Raw genomic sequence first — 21839 nt, forward strand, 5'->3', positions numbered from 1 at the left:
GTCTGTAGGTATTCAGAGCACTAGGTACAATTTAGTCAGGAAAATTGCAAGTACTGTTGCGCTGAATGGCCTGTTCTTGTCATTATGTTATGTTATATTAGGTTATGTTATGTAATGTTTGCAACAGGTGAATGGCAGGCAATACAATAACGAAGACACTAGAAGACTTTAACCATGAAACCAATGCAATTAAGGTCCACGTGTCGCAAGTTGACGGAAAAGAGTTCATTTGAGCGTGACTGGTCAGAAAGTAAGTAAACTATATTTGCGGAGCAAGGTGGGGGTGCGGGTGAGGGGGTGAGGGGTGCGGGTGAGGGGGTGGGGGGTGCTGGTGAGCGAGGTGGGGGGTGCGGGTGAGCGAGGTGGGGGTGCGGGTGAGCGAGGTGGGGGTGCGGGTGAGGGGGTGGGGGTGTGGGTGCGGGTGAGGGGGTGGAGGGTGTGGGTGAGGGGGTGGGGGGTGCGGGACCTGCGGCGAACGTGCAGCAGAATGTAAGTGGCCTGGTTGGGTGTGAATGTGTCCCCTTCAGCACTGCGCTCTCTGATTGGGTCCAGCGTCCCGCGGGCACGTTCTGCCTCTCGCCACTTAGGTTCGGCCCGTCCCAGCAGGCCGCTTGTTAGCACACCGCACAGTTCAGGCCCTCAATGCGCTCAATTAGGTCTGCTTCGCGCCGGGATGGCGGGGGGGGGGGGGGGCGTCGCTGCGCAGGGTACGCACACCCCCTGACTTTTCCACGCCACTGCATCTCGCATAGAATTGAGCCCCAGGGCTCACGTAGTAAACAGAGAGCCTTCCCCCCCCCTACCCCCCCCCCCCCCCCCCCCCCCGACTCCCCTGTCAATCATGCATGGCTGCATATTAATGAGGACCGTTATCAGAGAAGCTCACGGAATATCTGCCTCAGAAAGTTCCGATTCGGTTAGCAGCAGGTGGCTGAAGCAGGCAGCCATTTTAGGAGATAGTGTATAGGAACCCCCCCACCACACACACACACACACACACACACACACTCACAATACACACACACACATGCACACAGCCACACACACACACACAGAATTACTGGCACCATTGGTAAAGATAAGCAAAAAATAAAAAATAAATAAGGCTTTGAAAAAAATGCCTTTGTTGTTTATCAGCTTGATCTTACACTCACAATGTAAGAGAAATCTAGCCTCGCACAAAGCAAAGAAATGGATATGTGGAAGAGATTTGTGTGTGTGTGTGTGTGTGTGTGTATGTGCATGCGCGTGTGTGTGTGTGTGCACGTGTGTGTGTGTGTGTGCGTGTGCGCATGTCTGTGTGTGTATGAGTGTGTGCGTGTGTGTGTGTGTGTGTGTATGAGTGTGTGTGTTTCCTGTTATAGTGTGCATGAACAGCCGTCTCTGCTGTTCTGGCTGCGGTGTGGCACACAGCAGATGCACTCACAGCTGATAGAGACGTTATCTAACAGCTTTCCACAGTCTCTGCACTTCAGCTACCACCAGCTCTCATTCTCAAAATGAATCAAAGGTTCATCAGTGCGGCTGGAGAGTGCCTGCTACCCTTCACTCCTGTTCTGTTAAAAGAAAAACTTTGGGTCTGAAACAGCAGTCACGTATGACAAAACTGACAACATGTTTCAATACGCAACGCTTTTGGTGAAGAATATCAATATGTTTTAATGCTAATATTGAAGAAATGTTGAAGAAATTTGCCATTGTGTCATAGATTGGTCAGGTGTTAAGTTCAGATTTCCAGTGCAATGTGTTGAAAACCCTCTTCATGTAATAGCCATGATTTTAAAAAAAAAATTGAATTGTAAACATTAATCAGCGCATTCAGTAAGAGACAGAGAACAGAACAAAAGAGCTCACGGAGCAAGGCATGACTGTGCAATGCTGATCTGCATGAAAGATGTTTTTAAAAATCTCTGTGGAATCACAGAAAAAGAGGCAACCCTTTCCATCCCCCAAGTGACCCTGATACACCGATGGAAGGATCTAGCCGTCATCGGCTGGGAGACGCTGGTCATGACTGGGGCTACAGCATTGTCATGACCAAAACATAAGTTGCTTGTTTAGTTTTAAAAGGGTGGAAAGAGCAGGCCAAAGATTCCGAGGGTACGGCTGCCTAACGCTTATAACCACGGAAACAACATCTCATATTCTGACGGAACATTCCAGCTATATTTATTTTTCAAACAAAATATTCTTCCACATCAACTACATTTAATTTATGGATAGCTGTAGAGGTGAATGATCATATTCCCCACATTTTGCATTATATGTGTGAGGGAAAACATTTTTTCTGGTAACTATTCTTTTGAAACATGTCCTGGGTTGGGATCTTTAATTGCGTTAAGACCTTGGATTAACGACTAATGCAAAGTGCTCCATCACTCTTTCTACTTGTCTAGACAGAAGAGCGCCTCCTACTGGCAAGCCAACACTTCCAGCAGTAACTTAGTTTTCCATAAAGACTCCCGTTCAAGTACTAACTAAGCCCACACCTGCTTAGCTTCAGTGGTTTGTCACGGGAAGGGTACAAGGTGGTATGAATACTGGTTACAAGTCTCTCCATTTCCTTGTGCCGATTTTGAATCTATTCTCTAATAGCGCTGAAAAGCACACGCCTACACGTTATTTGAGCTGCTGGAAGGCACAGACAGAAATGATCCGGGGGGAAATTCAAGTGGGGGCGAGATGGCTCGCGGTGTGTGATGCGGATGCACGTGCGATGCGTGTGTGATGCGTGTGCGATGTGTGTGTGCGATGTGTGTTTGATGCGTGTGTGTGTGTGTTTGATGCATGTGCGATGTGCGTGCGATGCGTGTGTGATGCATGTTCTATGCATGTGCGATGCGTGTCTTATGTGCGCGTGCAATGCGTGTGTGTGATGCATGTGCGATGCGTGTGCAATGCGTGTGCAATGCGTGTGCGGTGCGTGTGCGATGCGTGCGTGCGATGTGTGTTTGCTGTGTGTGCAATACGCGTGTGATGCGTGTGTGTGTGTTTGATGCATGTGTGATGTGCGTGCGATGCTTGTGTGATGCATGTTTTATGCGTGTGCGATGCGTGTCTGATGTGCGCGTGCAATGCGTGTGTGTGATCCATGTGCAATGCGTATGCAATGCTTGCGCGATGCGTGTTTGTGATGTGTGTACGATGCGTGTTTGAAGCGTGTTTAATGAGCGTGCGGTGCAGATGGACAGCACTGTGTGACTTTCCGCTTCCCAACTTTCCCGGTGACTTGTCTGGTATGGGTTCAATCAAATGTCCTGGACTGGCGGTGAGACCAGATGCAAAATTACTGGACCTGTTGTTGAGACAGAGGTTACAGACGCTGCCAAAAGTCATTTTCTGTGATTTCCACAGTAGGTGTCAGGTGAGTGTTAATTAAGAGACTCAAATTACTGATAAAAGGTCTATTATTCTCCTCTATGTGCGTTTGCTAGACTTCTGAAGTTAGTGTTCTTCTTTTTAAAAACTTGTCTTTCTCCAGGATATTTCTTTGCTTCCTTAAGCAGGATGAATTAACTGACAGTTTCTTATAGAGGGACAGAGCAGAGTCTAAGGGTACACTGTAACAAAAAAAATCAAACTGCCTAAATGTGGCCAGTACTTTAACAAGATACGTAATTTCCCTTTGCACAGTGACATTTGTAAAAATAATAACAATTTCCCAGAAGTGCAAAGTAACATTTAATGGTCCAATGTTCAAGACAGAAGGAGTGTGTTTCCAATATTTCCAGTATTTCCCCACATTACGAGGCTACAGCAGTGTGTTTATCTAACGAGTGTTCATCGAATGTGTGTTCATTTGAGGGATTAAACTAAAATAAAAAAACAAACCTTAAAAATTACATTAATCCCATTCAAGTCTACGTGAACAGCCCTGTAGTTGTGGCCTTTTTTTCTTTATATAATTTAATTGTATGAGACTGCGCATTGCTTTTTCTGGTGCATGCAACATTTCTTTCATTATGAGTGACGGCGCTATAATACACTACTGCCTGATTCCACATCTCACAGGGGAAAAAAGTCGTGTTTGAGAAAGCGCTCTCCCACCCTCTCCTTCCCCTTCACAACCACAGGCAACACAGGCATTTTTTCAGCAGACAGGCCACAAACTGATCCTATCCATGTTTTTTTTTTTCCTTTTCTTTTTTTTTTTTTCAAAAAGTAGTTAACGAAGCAGGACCCCTCTAATTTGATGATTTATTTGAATAATGGGCTTTTAATCAGGCTACAATTAATCAATTAAATAGCCCCCAGTGTTCTGACAGTGATGGCGAAGCTGTGATGATTAGACAGGAAGTGGAAGACGAATGAAAGAGCGATTCAAAGCGGACGGTCATGCGGGGTTCACCAGAGGGGCCATCGGAGGGGCAGCAGGGCTACGAGTCAATGTCCCCCCCCCCCCCCCTTTTAACTGCATAAAATGCACTATATAGCCAAAAGTGTTTGGATACCTGACATCCAACATCTCGTCCAATATTGTGGGCATTAATATGGAGTTGGTCCACCCTTTACTGCTATAGTATAGTGTAGTATAGTATAGTATTTACTGTAAACACGCCCTCCCGCACTGCACTGCACTGTACAGTCCTGTACTACAAACGGAATTATGGGGGGACGATCAATACGCTCTTACCAACTGGACAAGTAGAAGAGACCCACTCAGACTCAAAAAGTGACTCGCCTTCTTCATTTTAAGGCTAAAACACAGACTACACTACACAGAGAACATGTCACAATATATTAACTTCTTAAAAAAGCATTTTGGGAGAAAGCTAAAAAATAATAATAAAAAAGAAAATGCTTATAGGGGAAAAAAATGAAAACAAAATAATATTCCCAACACTTATTGAGTCCTCTGAAAGGGATTAAAGCACAAACGAGAAGTTAATTGCGCTGCTACTTTAAAACAGCAGGCATTTTATATGGATTTAACAACTGCATCCAAAACTCCAGCACATCCAGCAGTCACACTTATTCCACAGATTGCATTCTCTGTACATACAGTCACTACACACAGCTGAATATGAGTTAGGTAATTTAACTTGCTCTAGGGTACAGCATTCTCACTCCAGGGAATCAAACTAACCCTATAAGCTTTGAATTGTAAGCACAGTTCTGAAATTTCAAAAAAAAATAAGGCACATGATTGTTTAACTTGCCCTGACCTGTCAATCATGTCCCATAAATACTTCCCCATAGAGCTAGGCGCAATATACACAGAAAAAAAGTCCATTTGCAGACAAGTTCTGCAGTGGTCCAGCAGAGAGACTTACGAAGCTGTGCTTAAGAAACCTAATGTTGTAGGAAACGGAGGAAGATAATAAGATATTGATTCGACATATCCAAGGAAAACAAAATACTGTATGTTGCATTAATAACCGACGCTAACCAAATGAAGGGTTCCAGATTGTCTAGCGCTAGTTTATGCTTATTGGCTGGAATGAGGAATGACCGTTTCCCCACGAGGGGAAATGGAGATGGATCATTTGATAAACTAATTATGCTGCCCTCCAGTTAAAGAAACAGCCAGATAAGGCTGCATCAAACTATAACACAAAAAGCAAACAATGATGATACAAAGTACTACTATTACTATTGATAAATTAACGACTACGACATCTGCTCCTACTGCCAATACTAATTTTACTACAATAAATAATAATAATAATAATAATAATAATAACAATAACAATAATAATAATAATAATCATCATAATGATAATAATCATACACTTTATATTTTATAATAGTGACACAAGATGAATTGTCAAAATGAAAAAGAAAGAAATGCAGGCCTCAGTGGTCACACAGAAAATGACAGATTGATGTTTGCCTTTTCGCCACTGCTTTTTAAAAAGAATGAAATATGGAAAAGAACAGAAAAGCCAGACAGCTGATGTTTTTTGAAGTGGCGAATCACAGTCCGTGACGCTGGGTAACAACGCTGACTCATCGGTTTCTGATTTTTCGGGCGCTCCTCGTGACAGAAGAAGTTAATCGGAATCGATGGCGGACGGAGACGCCAACGTTTAACGTCGAAGACAACAAAGACTCCTGAGCCTCTGACGTCTGAAGAGTTTATTTTTTTCCCTCCGAGAATGAGAGAGCGAGGCCTGGGAGCCTGTTGAGGAACCGACATAGCTCAGGAGGTAAGAGCGGTTGTCTGGCAGTCGGAGGGTTGCCGGTTCGATCCCCCGCCCTGGCCGTGTCGAAGTGTCCCTGAGCAAGACACCTAACCCCTAATTGCTCCCAGCGAGCTGATTGGTGTGTGAGTGTGTGTGTGAATGGGTGAATGAGAGGCATCAATTGTAAAGCGCTTTGGATAAAACGCGTTATATAAAATGCAGTCCATTGTTGTTTTTTAGGAATGGCATCTAGCATAGGTGGTCACCTCAAACTTCTGTCCACCTCTCAAAATCTAAAAATTTATTGCACCCAATATTCAGCTTTAAACTGTACTAATTACACTATTATAGAATATTCTTATCAGTGCCCATCAGTAATACAGACGTGTGTGCATTTAGAGACACCGATATGTAGAGTGACTGGTATACTGGTAGCCTGGATAATCCTACCAAGACATTTGTCATCAATGGATGCATATGAGGCAGCTTATGGTACATCAGTGGAAATCAGATATGCAGATGTACAGCACACATCTTACTGTGTCTTTCATGTTCCTTCTACTTTACTTCAATCAAATAGCATTTATATCACACCTATGCGTGTACATATGTGTGTGTGTGTGCATATGTACTGTATCTATGTATGTATAAGGCTTAATGATATTGTGGAACTTTACAGTAAAACATGAACAAAGAATTAAATGATCAATTGAGATTCAGCACCAAGGGGACAGGCCATTGGGTAATTTAATTACTTAAGAGCATTATAATACATAATGATGACAGCAGACCATTTAGCCTGTCCAGGCCATCAGTTACTGCACAAGCTTTTTTTTACAGTTGTACTGTAAAGACTCAGCTTTACTGTAAGGTCTTCTACAGCACTACACACACATACTGTACCAAAGCCTGGACAACATGGCTTCAGCCGTACACGCGCTCCTGCCCCATTACTCTTAAAATAAGTTGGGTTGAGACAACAAGATGGCGGCAGTCGCGATGGTCCGATATGAAAGCACGGCCTACAGTATGTGCCATATTTTATTCAGTCGCTACAAACTTGTCAAAACCATAATGAGTCACACGGTTCGATGGAATGCAAATATTGGCTTTCTTCAGTTCTAAGCAGCAGGGGATTGGGGGGGGGGGGGGGCTGGGAAGAGAGCTGAACCACAACAAACTAGGGAATCCATGTCAAGTCAGGCCAAATGAAATATGAGGCCTGCAGAATACCGATTATGCCTTGACTTGTAGTTCGATACAGAGCAGAATATCAGCTGCAATGGAATGGCATGACAAAAGCACACCTCATTCCATGACTACAGATGGTATTGAGCTGCTAATTAGTAGAGTCAGGTATATCAAATTAGGGCTGAAATTAAAATCAACAGGATGGTAGATCTCCAGGAACATGGGTTGGGCAGCCCTGGTCTAGCTGTTGAATGAGGTGTGCTTTGTTAGGGCAGGAGTGAAAACCTACGGGACGGTAGATCTCCAGGAACAGGGTTGGGCAGCCCTGCTGCACACATTCACTTCTGTAAGTCTTCCCTGTTTGAAAATAAAACAGTGTCCGCATGTATTCTTGTTCACTTTGCTGTTAATGCCTAGGCTGCTCCCAAATCAATGAATTAAATAAAAATAAATTAAATAAATAAATGTAAAACTTGGTATTCTCCCTCACTGGTACCGAACAGACACTGAAAAGAACACAAATGAATAATACATAGCAGAGGAGTGCCATTCAAACAAACTGACATATCACATAATTAAATCTGTATCTTTTTCCTGACTGCATGACAATGCCTACTTCTGCAGTACTGAGTAGGTTCCATAATTGGTGAAACAGGTAGTACCATCTCTTGCATTGATCTCCGGCAAGAACAGGTTCCGTATGGTTCCGTATTTTAGGATTGATATTTGGAGGTTATTTAGAGGTCAGTATGTATATACAGTATATGCAGTATTGACTGAAGTGCTTCAGAGATGAACCATGATTAATGAATAGGTGCTCGGGGTCCTGTCCAGTTATCATGGCAGATCCCAAAACGATGTCCTGTTATCCCCTGACTCTAAAAAAAAACACTGCCTCTCGTATAACCCTGAGGACATATCCCAGAATCCTCCTGGGCTGTGCCAACATTTGCCAACATTTTTTTTGGGGTTGCAACCACTCCATAATGACACTACCAGATAAAGAGATGAGATTTCAATATGCACATCATCCTTACTGCTGACGGTAGAATAAATGTTCGTTCAGAAAATAAGAGCGGAGACAGAGAGATTTTTTTTTTTTGGCTTGCACCACCGTCAGAATCAAAAATATCCCCCATCTGCCATCTACCAGCCTATTCACACTTGAGGGGCTCTGCACAGTTACAAATGTGGGGATGGGTGCATTCAAAATGCCCTCCGGTCATTAGAGGAATATTAATCTGTAATGACGAGGAAGCGGGAATCCAACAGCAACAAGAAGGAAATCAGCGGATAGATGGCTTGTTTCATTTCATTAGAGGAAGGGAGGGAGGGAGGGAGGGAGGGAAAGAGGGAGAGGGAGAGGGAGAGAGAGAGAGAGAGAGAGAGAGAGAGAGACAGTGCAGTCTAAGCAGAAGACTGAGCAAGAATAAGGGGGAGGAGCCACAGAAAGCAAGCATTAATCCTGGGCTTCATTAAAACCCCGGTTTTAAGCTTGGCCCCTTTTCAATATGGAAATATCTGAGACACTGAGAGAGCAAGAGAGGAGGGGACTGAGGAGGAAGGGGCCGTGAGGGGAGGGGGGGGCGAGGGTTGGGGTGGGGGGGGGGGAGTGGAAAGGGAGAGGTAGACGCCCCTGCCTGAATTGTGACTGGCTTACGACACTCAGTGAAGGGAAGGTGCTTCTGCATGCGCTGGCAGTAGTCGGCTGCAGGAGATCGAATGCTGCTTTCAACACGTCGCCTCTGGGCTCGCAGGCTTACCACCCAGCTGCAGCAGAACCAGCAAACACAAACAGAAAAAAACAACAACACCACAGCGCAGCAACTTCCAACAGGAATGAGGCTTCAAAATGAAAAGCAAAAAGAATGGAATGAATCTCCACTCTTTCCTTATTCATTAGTGTAAATTCATTTAGTTGAATTTTTCAAAGCCAGTGACTGATGAATAACGTTCTCTCCATGGATTAAAAAAAAAAAAATTAAAAGAAAAAAACATTCTGGACAGCAGACACTTCAAGTGATGGTCAGTAATTTAGGGCTGAGATCTGGCGGAGTGGTCAGAAAGAGAGAGTTCTGAGGGTTTTTTCTCCCCTCTTTTCTGCGCTCTCTCCCTCCCTCTCTCTCTGCTCTCTCTCCCTCCCTTCTCTCCCTCTCCCTCTCTCTCTCTCTCTCTCTCTCCCTCTCTCTTTCTCCGATCGCCACGGCAGCAGTGACTGCGGAGGAGAGGAGCTGAGGAGAGAAGAGAGGACAGCGTTCATGCATGCAGTGTGGGGGGGAAGACTCGCACTCCCGACCACTCCACGGAGGGGGAAAAAAAGACACCGGGATTTGTCAGCTCTCCGGGTCTTTCAGACGAGGATAACTACGGACGCTGTAAGTTTGCCAGAATCTGCCATCCACCAGATTCACGGGAGGCAGAATTTCTTTTTCGAGACGGGGTATTTTTTTCCCCATTTTTTTTCTTTCTCTCTTCTTCTTCTTCCTCTTCCTCTTTTTTTTTTTAGACTGGCACGTAATTAGCGTCAGCACAAAGGGAGACGCTGAATAGAGGTTGTCTGCCTCTGGAAAGGGGTGAGTGAGAATCCTTTCATATGAGATCAGTTCACGAAAAGCGCTATTCTCCCCCCCTTTCCCTCCCCTCTGCTCCTGCTCTCTGTTATCTAAAATGAAAAAAAGAGTCTTGGCTTTTATCCTCCTTAGTTCTTTTCTTTTTGTTGTGGCACGATTCCTCTTTAAAATAAATAAAGGCTCAGAAGAATAACTACAAAAAAAAAAGCAAGATTCCAGCCAGGGATTCCAGGGAATTTATCTGGGGGAAAAATAAAAAATAAAAAAAAACCACAAAATGATGTAGTATCTGAATGATTCAATGGACTTTTGCCCCACTACATGCAGGAGTATTCATGCTAATGGATTTCCTTCTTGTGGGTCTGTACCTGACGTGGCAGTTGGGGAAGCCTGTCGGATTGATACTGTGCTCTCTGGGAATCTTTGTGAGAATGTTCCCGGGGGTGGAGGCGGCGTGCCCGCGGCCCTGCCGCTGCGACGGGAAGATGCTGTACTGCGAGGGGCTCAACCTGACGGACGTCCCGCGCAACCTGAGCGGGGCGCTGGGCCTGTCGCTGCGGGAGAACGGCCTGGCCGAGCTGCGGGACGGACAGTTCGCCGGCCTGTCGCAGCTCACCTGGCTCTACCTGGACCACAACGGCATCGGCGCGGTGGAGGAGGGCGCCTTCGAGAGGCTGCGCCGCGTCAAGGAGCTGGACCTCAGCTACAACCGCGTGGAGAGCCTGCCCAACTCCACCTTCAGGCCGCTGCCCAACCTGCGCATGCTGGACCTGTCGCACAACAGCCTGCAGGCGCTGGAGCCGGAGCTGTTCCACGGCCTCCGGAAGCTCACCAACCTGGACCTGCGCTACAACGCCCTCAAGTTCGTCCCCGTCCGCATCTTCCAGGACTGCCGGAGCATGCAGTTCCTGGACCTGGGCTACAACCGGCTGCAGAGCCTGGCGCGGAACTCCTTCGCCGGCCTGTTCAAGCTCACCGAGCTGCACCTGGAGCACAACGAACTGGTGAAAGTCAACCTGGCGCACTTCCCCCGCCTGCTGTCGCTGCGCACGCTCTACATGCAGCGCAACCGGGCCGCCATCGTGGTGAGCACGCTGGACTGGACGTGGCCCTTCCTGGAAAAGATCGACTTCTCAGGCAACGAGATCGAGTACATTGAGCCTCACGTTTTCGAGAGTGTGCCTAACCTGAAAACCCTGCACCTGGACCTCAACCGGCTCACGCACGTCGACCAGCGGATAGTGAACTCCTGGGCGTCCCTGACCAACGTCGCCCTCTCTGGCAACCCGTGGGACTGCAGCAGGAACATCTGCGCCCTGGCCTCCTGGCTCGGCGGGTTCCAGGGCCAGCACGACCCAGCCCTGCTGTGCTCCAGCCCCGACACGGCGCAGGGCGAGGACGTCCTGGACGCCGTCTACGCCTTCGGGCTCTGCGAGGAGCCGGCGGTGGCGGTGGCGGCAGCGACCACCACGCCGGCGCCCCATGCCGTCACCAACAACGCCGCCCGCGGCTACAGCTACGACGGCCCCACCAGGAACCCGTACGACCTGCAGGACGTGGAGGGCGGCGGGGTGGCCACCAGCTCGTTCGCCGTGACGGAAACCGGAGCGGACCTCGACGGCACCATGCAGATCCACAAGGTGGTGACGGGCACCATGGCGCTGATCTTCTCCTTCCTCATCCTGGTGCTGATGCTCTACGTCTCCTGGAAGTGTTTCCCCGCCGGCCTCAGGCAGCTGAGGCAGTGCCTGGGCCGGCAGAACCGCAAGCAGAAGCAGAAGCAGACCATGCAGCAGATGGCAGCCATGTCCGCGCAGGAGTACTACGTCGACTACAAGCCCAACCACATCGAGGGCGCGCTGGTCATCATCAACGAGTACGGCTCCTGCACCTGCCAGCAGCAGCCATCTCGAGAGTGCGAGGTCTGAGCACCCAGCACCGGAGGGTGGGGTGGAGCAGGAGAGTCAAACGCACAGAGAGACGGGCACGCAGAAACACACACACGCACACACACACACACGCAGAAACACACACACACACATACACACTCACATACACACACACACTCACACACACACACGCAGAAACACACACACACACATACACACACACACTCACACAAACGCAAACATATACACACCCAAACGTACACACACACACACAGGCACGCAGAAACACACACACACCCAAACGTACACACACACGCATACTCACACACACAGACAGACACGCACACACACAAACACACGCATGCACACACGCACACGCACACACACACAAACACACGTACACACACATACACGCATGTACACACAAACACACTCACACACACCCACAACAACACACACACCCACACACGTAGACACACACACACACACACTCACACACAAACACACATACACACGCACACACACATTCTGCACTGCATCGCTGCGCACAGAACCGACGGAGACAGTGAACGTGGGGTTACTGCTGATTTCCGAGGCCACAGCCTTCCAGCACCTGTTGACTCTGCAAACAGGAAGAGGGGCTCGTGACGAGGGAGGGGGGGGGGGGCGGTCACACAAAGCGAGGAGGATGTTTTAGCTTTAATGTGTCTTTCTATTCCGGATGTTCTAGTGTTCGAAAGGGGACATCAAAATCAACGTTTTTACTGTGGTGACAAAAAGCAGAGGAATCGGTAAAGCAGAGATGCAAAGAGTGAACAGAGATGCAAGCTACCTTATTTCTTTTGTAAACTAAAATGTTTAAATAATAAAAAAATAATTGTTATTTACAGTATCCATGCCTGCAGGAGTTTGTTTTTTTGCATTTAAGCAGATCTGCCGGTTGTAGGCTGTGATTTTTTTCTCCATTCATTGAAAACATTTAGATTCAAAAGACAGCCAATCAAATTTGAATTCAGTAGGGGTTTATAATCTGTGTTGCAATTGGTTCTAACAGACAGTGTGTACATTACTCTCAGACAACATCCTTTTAGATGAGAAAGAGCTGCTTTTAATTCATAGCTTGACGTATTTTTTAATGTGTAATCAAAATCTGCAACAGGCAGACGATGCTGTACACATAAAAATTGGCCCCATCTTTTAATCAACGCAAAAGCCTTATATATCATAAATTTCAAAACTCTGCCTGAGTGGGAAACATGGTAAGGTGCTGTACATCCAAAATGGCCACATAATTCTCCACAGCTGAGTTCCCGATGCGTGGTATGGATCTGTTGTTTGAGCGCTGTCTCACCAGGACGGCGTTTGACTGACTGGACTGAAGGATGGCGGCTGTGTGTGAAATTGAACGAGCCTGAAAAGTCTTCTCCGGGCACAGCCCGTGTCACGCAGGGGACTCAGGCTGCTCTCTAATGTTCTCATATCAACAGCAGCGGGGGGAAAGAAGGGGGGGGGGGTAGAGAGAGGGAAAAAAAAAAACGGTCAAAAAATAGCCGGTGTGAGCGTGCTCAGTGCTGCTCCGTCTCCGAGCAGAACTCCGGGCAGCCCGCCGCGGCGTCGGCTCGCACGCTAGCCTTCCCCCCCCCCCCCCCCCCCCCCCCCAGCGCACATCTGGTCACTCCGGTAAACAGCCGAGCTGTCGCTCTGAAGCGGTCGCCACGGCGTCCGCCACCTCCGCACGCCCGCCCAATCTGCCGCCGCTCGCCAGTACGACCGCAGTTACATACCGTGCCCAGCGGGCATGTCTGTGGGCGAGCGAACGCCCGGGTGTGTGTGTGTACGCGCGCGCGCGTGTGTGTGCGTGTCTGGAAGGATAAGCTGAACTTCAGTGCCACAAAACAAGTTTATAGCCTGCAGAATACAGGAAAACAACATGAAATGTTTTCTATTTCTCTCTGACAACGGAGAGAAAATGATCCCAGATATATAACCTTTTACACCTGAAATTGATTCCCTGCATGCGAGCCCCTTCGGGCAGCCATGACACGTGCAGCACAATTTGATGAACACGCAGTATAATGTTCAGTGCTAAATTAACTCTTACAGTGCAGACGCGGTCCCAACAGTACTCACATAAACTGTGTTAGAATTGAATTACCACTGAACATTAACATTAACTCATTAAATATGCTACAGTCAATGTTAGTTTTTTTTCCCCCCATGCCTACATAATTATTGTATAACCAATGTCAATAAGTATTTACGTCCATTAACGTCAACATGCGCACTGCAGCGAGGGGTAAATGTAGTGTTTTATGTTTCATGCTCTGTGCTAGGAGTCCCACGTGTTTCAAGCTTGACGTAAATAACGTCTGTGCCTTGGCTTCCGTTGCAGTCATGTCCTCACCTGAGGTGTTTTTTATTTTTTTATTTTTTATTTTTTGCGTAAGATTAGCAAATCAAACCACACGCTGAGCGTGCCATGGTGCTGCAGCACGAGGCTATGCTCCAAGCCAGAAACGACCAGGCATCTCAGACGTTAAAATAAAACGGACACACCGTTAAAAGATACACCGATAATCCATTTGTGATTACGCGGCTGGGATGTGTCGGCTAATTAAGCAATTAACATCGCTCGCATCGTCGTAAAACGGACGCACTCGCAAAAACGAAAAATGTGTCCACAACAGATGGTTGCCATGGCGCGGCTCTCCGGATGTTCTATAGCGACTCGATTTGCACACATTTTGCTCGTGTGGTGGCATCTGCATACCATTAGCCCAAACAGTGGATTAAAAAGATGGCAGGCTTCTCTTTAATTTCAGTGCTTGGCCTAGATGACTAAGCAAAAAACGCTGGATGTGAATGGATACTCAGCAAACCAATTTTATGACATTACCGTACGGCTGTTCAGTTTCTACAGGCATTACCATCAAGCCACATAGCTTGACGTCTTTGAATGTTGGGTTATTGCAAAAGCAAAATGGTTAGCAGATGACTAGTTTTGCAGAGACTGCAGTTTACATATACTATACCTTTATCCTTTTATAATAAGACCAGCTCCTTACCCATTATAGTACGCTGCCTCCCTACACTAGTGGAAGTGTCAGTTTGAAACCCAGTTACCAGTCACCAGTATATATATCCATTACTCTCAGGCTGTGCTTTAAGTGTAAAACATCTTCTAAGAATGTTGGAATAACACAATGTGCAGTCAGGGGAATGCAACGTGGAGTAAACTCACTCACTTACAGCAGCAGAACAACGAACTGATCTTCACACGTTTCATCCATTTTTAAAATATCTTTTGGAATTAAAAATGCATTTCAGAAATGTTACAAAGCAAAAACTCATCAAAGACTCCAATGTGCAAAATGAAAATAAATAAATAAATAAACAACAATAAAATACAGTGAATGTGTTTATGAAGGATAACAAAATCAACGTAAAAAGTTTCATTTTTAAATTGGATGGTGAAACTTCCTCATTTTTATATTTCAGTTTTTGGCCTGACAACTTCACAATGAGTATATATATACAGCATGATAATTATTTTTCTTTTTGGAAAAGTAGATGCATAATTCAAGAGAATCTTCATATTACCCAATATGAAGAGACTACTTGAATGCATTCATAATATTTCAAACTCAGTGTCGTATGGGTTGTATACATACAATCAAAAGAGAAAATAATTCAGTTATTTATTTGTACCTTATAAGGGCAAACTGTTACACATTTAATTATATCTTGCGAAATTATGTTTATGTTTTTTTTATTTAATTATTTTTTTGTAAGGTCACCCTGAACACAATCACCACACTGGTGATGATCCAACCCCGACCGAACTGGTGAAAATAAAACACCCGGCAGGATGAAACAAATGAATGACAGGAGTACTATGAGCCATTCAATGGACCACTGGTGGGGGGGGGGATATCGGGCATTTTGGCAGCACAATTTGCCATCTAGAATGAGTAATGAGAAGACTAACAGCTCCAGTTCACCTTCGTGCTGTGGCTGGAACATGACCTTATTAAAGCACCGTCAATATCGCCAAGCTTTCCACGCAGCGCAGAGAACACTACGCTGGGCCAGGCGGTTAATATTTCAGTAAAACAGAGTCGTCCGCAGATCAGTAAAAGGGCTCGCAGCCCGACACGTCAGTGTGACACGTACGAGCGAAGACTCGACTCACGGAAATCACGAATGACGACTCCGGCAAAACGATGATAAAAAAACGAAGAGAAATAACAATAATATTTTGAGCGCCGAATATGGAATGCTAATCAAGAGCTGCAGAGACGCCAACGCATCCGACAAGATGACGTCTCCTCTGTGAATTCTGATGAAACATAAATACATATATATTTATATATATATATATATATATGCCTTGGAGGAAGTTCTACACGAGAGGGAAGGAGATCTATAACGCACAGAGGCCCTTACTCAACATCTCACAGGAATAGAACTGTCTCCATGCGTCTAACAGACACAGACATGGCACCTCTCATGAGCACCCCCAGCTCAGAGTCTCTGGTGAAGCAGGGACGGGAACGTCAGGCGACGCCAACGTCTCAGGGGCGTGGCCGGATTAGGACACAAAGCCGACATCGCCGCTGGCGTTGGAGCCCCCGCACCTGCACTCGCGTGGGATTAGAGCAGTTTACGGGGGACTCCGACGAATCCTGACAGGAAGGGGGGCTGTCAGGACGTGTGTTTAACAATAGAGGTCCTCGCGAGACCCGTCTCAGTGCCCCACAATGCAAAGTGACAGCTTTATCCCCCCATGAGCGCCGTAATCTCTGTCTGAATCATTGAGGGCGGCTCATTAAACTCATAAGCAGAGCAGACTTGGCGGGAGCATGCTTGTGTGTGTGTGCGTGTGTGTGTGTGTGTTTGTGTGTGTGTGTGCACATGCCTGCGTACTGTATGTACGTGCGTACAGGTGTGTGTGTGTGTGTAAAGTGAGGCAGGAGTGTGTGCAAAGTTATGTAGTTCTGTGTGTGTAAAGCGATGTTGGTATGCATGTGTGTGTGTGTGTGTGTGTGTGTAAGGGGATTAAGGTGGTAATAAATGAACACAGCTAAACCCAGAGATCGTTTCTACTCCGTGCCATGGACGCACAGCAGCATTCTGGGATAGCAGCACCACCACCGCCTGCCAAGGCAGTGCCAGTCACAGCAATGGATCCCACACTGACCCTGACAGCCACTTCCCATAGAGTGGCACTCAAACCGAGTGTTACTGTGGCAACACCTGAGCAAAAGCTGCATTTGTCATGTGTGTTCCAACTGTCAGCTACTCCATGCGAAGCAGGGCGGGGATTTTTATTTACTTTTATTGAAGTGTTAAATACGGACCATGTGCGGGCAGGAATGGTATTGTCAGATATTCAATTAGACAGTAAACTGCCAAAACATAATCCTCCTGAGAGATGCTTTGGCATTAATGTACTCAGTGTGGCCAGGGGATAAATTTGTAATCTGTGGCCATGTTTATGCATATTTTATGCGTAGACAAGATGGTAATTATTTATAAAATAAAAATGACTTACCTGTGACGAGAATGCAAAGGATTGGGGACCGCGTGGTGACCAGCGACAGACATGAAAGGAAAAACACACAGAAATATTTATTTAGATATTTAGATTTTGACCAATTACTCATTATTTATCTTCGTTATCCTTTGGATTGCTATTTTCTGCACTGTTGTTAATAGAAAAAAAAAATAGAATAATAACATTGCACCAAAATCTTCCACAACCCTCAGAGTTGCACTCACAACTTTTCAAATCCAGCACAAACCATGATTGTGTCTGCTTCACAAAGAAGCACTAAACACTACACTGTCACTGCACATCATGTATCAACCAAAGAGAGGACGGTATGAATTGTTTGATTGCTATTAAAAGCACGATATGCTTCATGTCAAACTCAACAACACCTGTGACTCAATGACACTTTACACCATTGTCTGGCTGGGCATGCGAAGCAACTCACTTCTATCAGCATAATATATACTTTTAAAAAATGCTAAAAAAAAAATAGAATTGTCGCTAAGAATGAAACAATTGGTGTCAGACGCACACGAGGATACAATGCGCTCTGTTGAGACAGCCATACAAACAGCACAGAAACGATCAGAAAGCCAAATTACATATTTATGCAGTTATTAGCGCGTCACTGAATGTTTATAACCAACAAAATGTCACAAATAGCCACCTAATTATCTCAGCGTGTGAGGACAGAGGGCTGTGTAACCCGTAAGATCCTTTCTGAGAGAACCAGAGTACAGGGTTTCTCGTGTGAGCGTTCTGCAGAATGGCCAGTTTCGGGAGCGGCGCGGCCGCTGATAAGCGGGGCGACTGATTTGTAAATCCTGAGCGAGAAGCCTGTCGGTTTCCTGGCCACAGCCTCGCCGAGGCGGTTGACACGAGAGATGAAATGTTGTGCCAGTGAGTGTCCTCTGCTCGCGGACTGATTACATTCATTGGGCCGAGCGAAAAAAAGATTTATGAATACTGCCGTGCCCGAGGCGGACCAATTCGGCCCAAACACAGGCTGCTCTCTGGATCATTTTCCCAATTTCCCACCTTCCAAAAGACTAGGGGTATTCGCCACGTGTGACTATCTGCGGCACTCGACAGAAAACAAGCGGAAACAACACTGGTAACCCGAAGATTTCGGAGAAAGAGTTTCATACAAACTAAAGGGGCATCCCATGAGCCTGGATTCAATCACAGTGTGTCCTGACACATCAGGAACCGTCATAGTCGCATCGTAGGCCCAGATTGACATCCTCAATTTATATTTTGCATTTCTGAAGGACCCCAAGGAATTCTGGTCAAGTTTAACAAATGTATTTTTTGCTATCACTAAAAGTCTCAATAGAATGATTATATTGTCCTTATTTATTTGTTTCGGTATTTTACATCTGAACTGTTGCTGCGTCGTGTCAAATCTTCAAAATAGAGGGAGTTCAGAAAATGAGTTCATGGCAAAAAAAACTGTCCTCCACACGTTATTTTTTAAATAACATAAACACGTCACTTGTCAGTCCTGTCACCTTTCTGTTTTCAGCGATGGATCTCTGAAATGGGTCTAAAATTAAGCGAGCATTAGGCCGGGTAGTTGAGCGTAACGAAAGCGTAACTCGCACACAGAGAAGCAGTTTCACGCCCATTTTGTTCTGTGAAAAACGCAGGGTCCAGCCTGGATTACAGCCTGGATTAAAGCCTGCCATCTTACGCGGGAAGCGTGCGAGAAGCTCGCAAAACTTAAAACGTTGTCCAAATCAGCTGGACGAGCCTCGCCGCGAGGAGCCATAACGACTAAACGCCATGAAGCGCCGCAGACTTCCGCCGAATTTTCCTCGTGTCTCCCGCCGAGCCGTTTTGGGCACATTAGGTCAGCTTCGAGTTCAACAGCCCTCCGGTGCTGATTGCCTTCCAGCCCGGCGTTTTTTTCACCCCCGTGACCTCGGCACCCGCACTCCTGTTTCAGTAATTCAGCGAAGGCCAACATATCAGACACGCCGTAATGACTGGTCCCTTTTCAGGCCGGGCGTAAGTATCCTGCAGAGGTGGTTCGGTGACTCTACTTCAGAGACACAGAAATATGAATGAGCGAAGGTCTGTTTCGGAAAACAAAGCACTCATATACCACATCAGTTGACAGGATTCCAACAAAAATGAGGTTCTGGAAAACACCATAAACCATTGAAAAATAATCATGCAAAACAGAAGGATCTGAAAGAAGGATCTCTCATTTTCGAACAAAAGCTTTTTTTGTTACTATACAAAACTATATGGTTTTTTACCGTATTATATTCGGGAATAGACACAATACCTGTTTACTGTTACATAATTATAAATAGGTTATTACATGTAACAAAGTAACATTTGGCTCATTTTATTCACAAGCAATTGTATTACACTGTACACCTTTCTCTCAATGGACATGATGTAACAGGTATCAAGTGACTTGATGATTACACTGACATAAAATCATTTAATTTAATATTTATTTGGCAAACAACAATTAACAGAGTGGTACTGGAATATCTATCTAACCCAGGGTGTAGAAAAAACAGATGATTCTTTTTTGATCTAGTTAAACTGTTAACGCGTAAGAACAGCAGTTCTCGTTTTAATGAGAAGGCACACGTCTTAACTCGTATACAGAAGTTTGAAACAGAAGTGATAATGAACTTGCACTAGTTGCAGTAGCATACGGGACAGCAATCTGTGTGACATCAGGCTGTTATTGAACAATGGTCCCCATGCGCAGTGGGATTTAAACCTGGACAGGATTTAAGTTATAGTGTTTGCACTTCTCAGACTGTTCATTGTTTGCCAAAATAGCTATAAATGAGCAAGTCAAGTAAGTTGATACGTGATACATGTGCCACAGCTTTCAAAAATAAATAATAATAATAAATAAATAAATAAATAAATAAATAAATAAACTGTGACTAGTACGTACGTGTGAAGCACAATTAGCTGCAGAACTTCAGATCATTAATAGGCACAAACGAACAGATGGGGACATTAAAATAAGCCTTTTTTCTTCTTTTTTTTTAAGTAAATACCCTTGAACATGGCATCTTCAGTACTCCCTGATCTGCTGATGTTAAAGAGCCATTTCCCAAGATCGCCATGATTTCTACACCATAGAATTTCAAGGCCTTCCTTGACGGCAGAACCCCCGCCTTCGCAAAGTTATGAAGGAGGCCCGGCCGTTAAATTTGAATGACCCGCGGACAAATCTGAGGGCCGGCGAAAAGAAAAAGAACAATTCGAGAGAGACAAGGAGAGATCAAACGAAACTAAGAGGGCCTTTCAGAACAAGCGTAATGGCTTCACCCCTGGAGATGCTGTACAGACGGGTGGGCATGAAGGGGGGAAAAAAAATATATATATATACAGCACCTAGGGATTCCGGTTCTGAAGGAAGTGTGTGATTATCTTCTGATTGATGGAAGGCATTTTCAGGGAATTTAGTTTGAGTACGAGTATCAGACCAAGAGGGGCAGCGGAGGTCACATGTCCTTGAGAGAGAAGTACAGCAATCAGGAAGCAGAGGAACGCCCCTGGAGCCCACCACCTCTCCCCCGGCACTGGAACGAGCAGCAGTCACAGGTGGAAACAAAAACAATTACAGCTCCCACAGACTGCGCAGAGAGGTGACAGCGCAAGGCCATAGCTGCACCAACACAAACATTCCTGAAGAATGTGACGACACCGTGTGCACTTATGTACTCATGAAGAGAGCCAGCGAGGAGAGGGAAGTTTGTGTGAGTCTCTTTCACATTCGCATTCCAGCTTGGAACAGTAGTATTCTCTTTCACAGGGTCTACAGAGAAGCATTCCAGCTCTGAACAGTAGCCTTCTCTTTCACAGACTCTGAAGTGAACAATTTCAGGATAAAACACAATAGAGCAAGCAATCATTCATTAAACAACCCAGACTAGCACAGTAATTAAGAATGTTACATTACTCAAGTGTATTTCTTTCTTGTATATATATGCAGATATGTATTATTAACACAAGCAGGCATACAGCTAAAATATGAATGCATTTCGAGATCAATCAAGCATTTATAATTCAGTCTGAAAAACCTTTGCTACGATAACATTACACTGCCGTTATTGTGAGCAAAACAAAAAGATCAGCACTGAGTATTTTATTGCATTGATAGGATAATATGCCATTAGCTTTCAGTTGAAGATTGAGCGTGTGCAATCTCCTGCTAAATCCATCTGTTGATGTATGTGCACATCAGGGGCTAACACTTTTCAAGACATTTGCACTTCCAGTTTTTCCACATACCTGTCCAGTCTAGGTTACATGCAGACAAAACTCGCAATTTCAAATGATCTGTGATCAGTTTGTTCATTTTTTGCAATTTAATATTAAACTCTACAAATATGTGTCTTTTTTCACCAGTAGTAGTTTTGACATCATTTTGACGATTTCTGGTATTTAAAAAAAATGATGAAAAAAAGATCAAGTTCTGATGTTAAAAAGAACACGCGAATGTGATTGTGACTGAAAGGGAAGAACG

The 21839-nt window shown here is 45.4% G+C and overlaps 2 protein-coding genes across 6 annotated transcripts in view; one reads left to right on the forward strand and one right to left on the reverse strand.

The window, feature by feature from the left end:
* The window catches only part of LOC118232073 (catenin alpha-2), a 317807-nt gene that overhangs the window by 69675 nt on the left and 226293 nt on the right, over positions 1–21839 (reverse strand). The window lies entirely within an intron of this gene.
* On the forward strand, positions 9192–11915 carry LOC118232074 (leucine-rich repeat transmembrane neuronal protein 1-like). Its single transcript, XM_035426643.1, has 2 exons — positions 9192–9341; positions 9526–11915. Exon 2 carries the CDS (start codon positions 10180–10182, stop codon positions 11812–11814), a length of 1635 nt encoding a protein of 544 aa, XP_035282534.1. The 5' UTR covers positions 9192–9341; positions 9526–10179; the 3' UTR covers positions 11815–11915.

Source organism: Anguilla anguilla, chromosome 7 (genome assembly GCF_013347855.1).
Source record: "Anguilla anguilla isolate fAngAng1 chromosome 7, fAngAng1.pri, whole genome shotgun sequence".
NCBI classification, from domain to species: domain Eukaryota; kingdom Metazoa; phylum Chordata; class Actinopteri; order Anguilliformes; family Anguillidae; genus Anguilla; species Anguilla anguilla.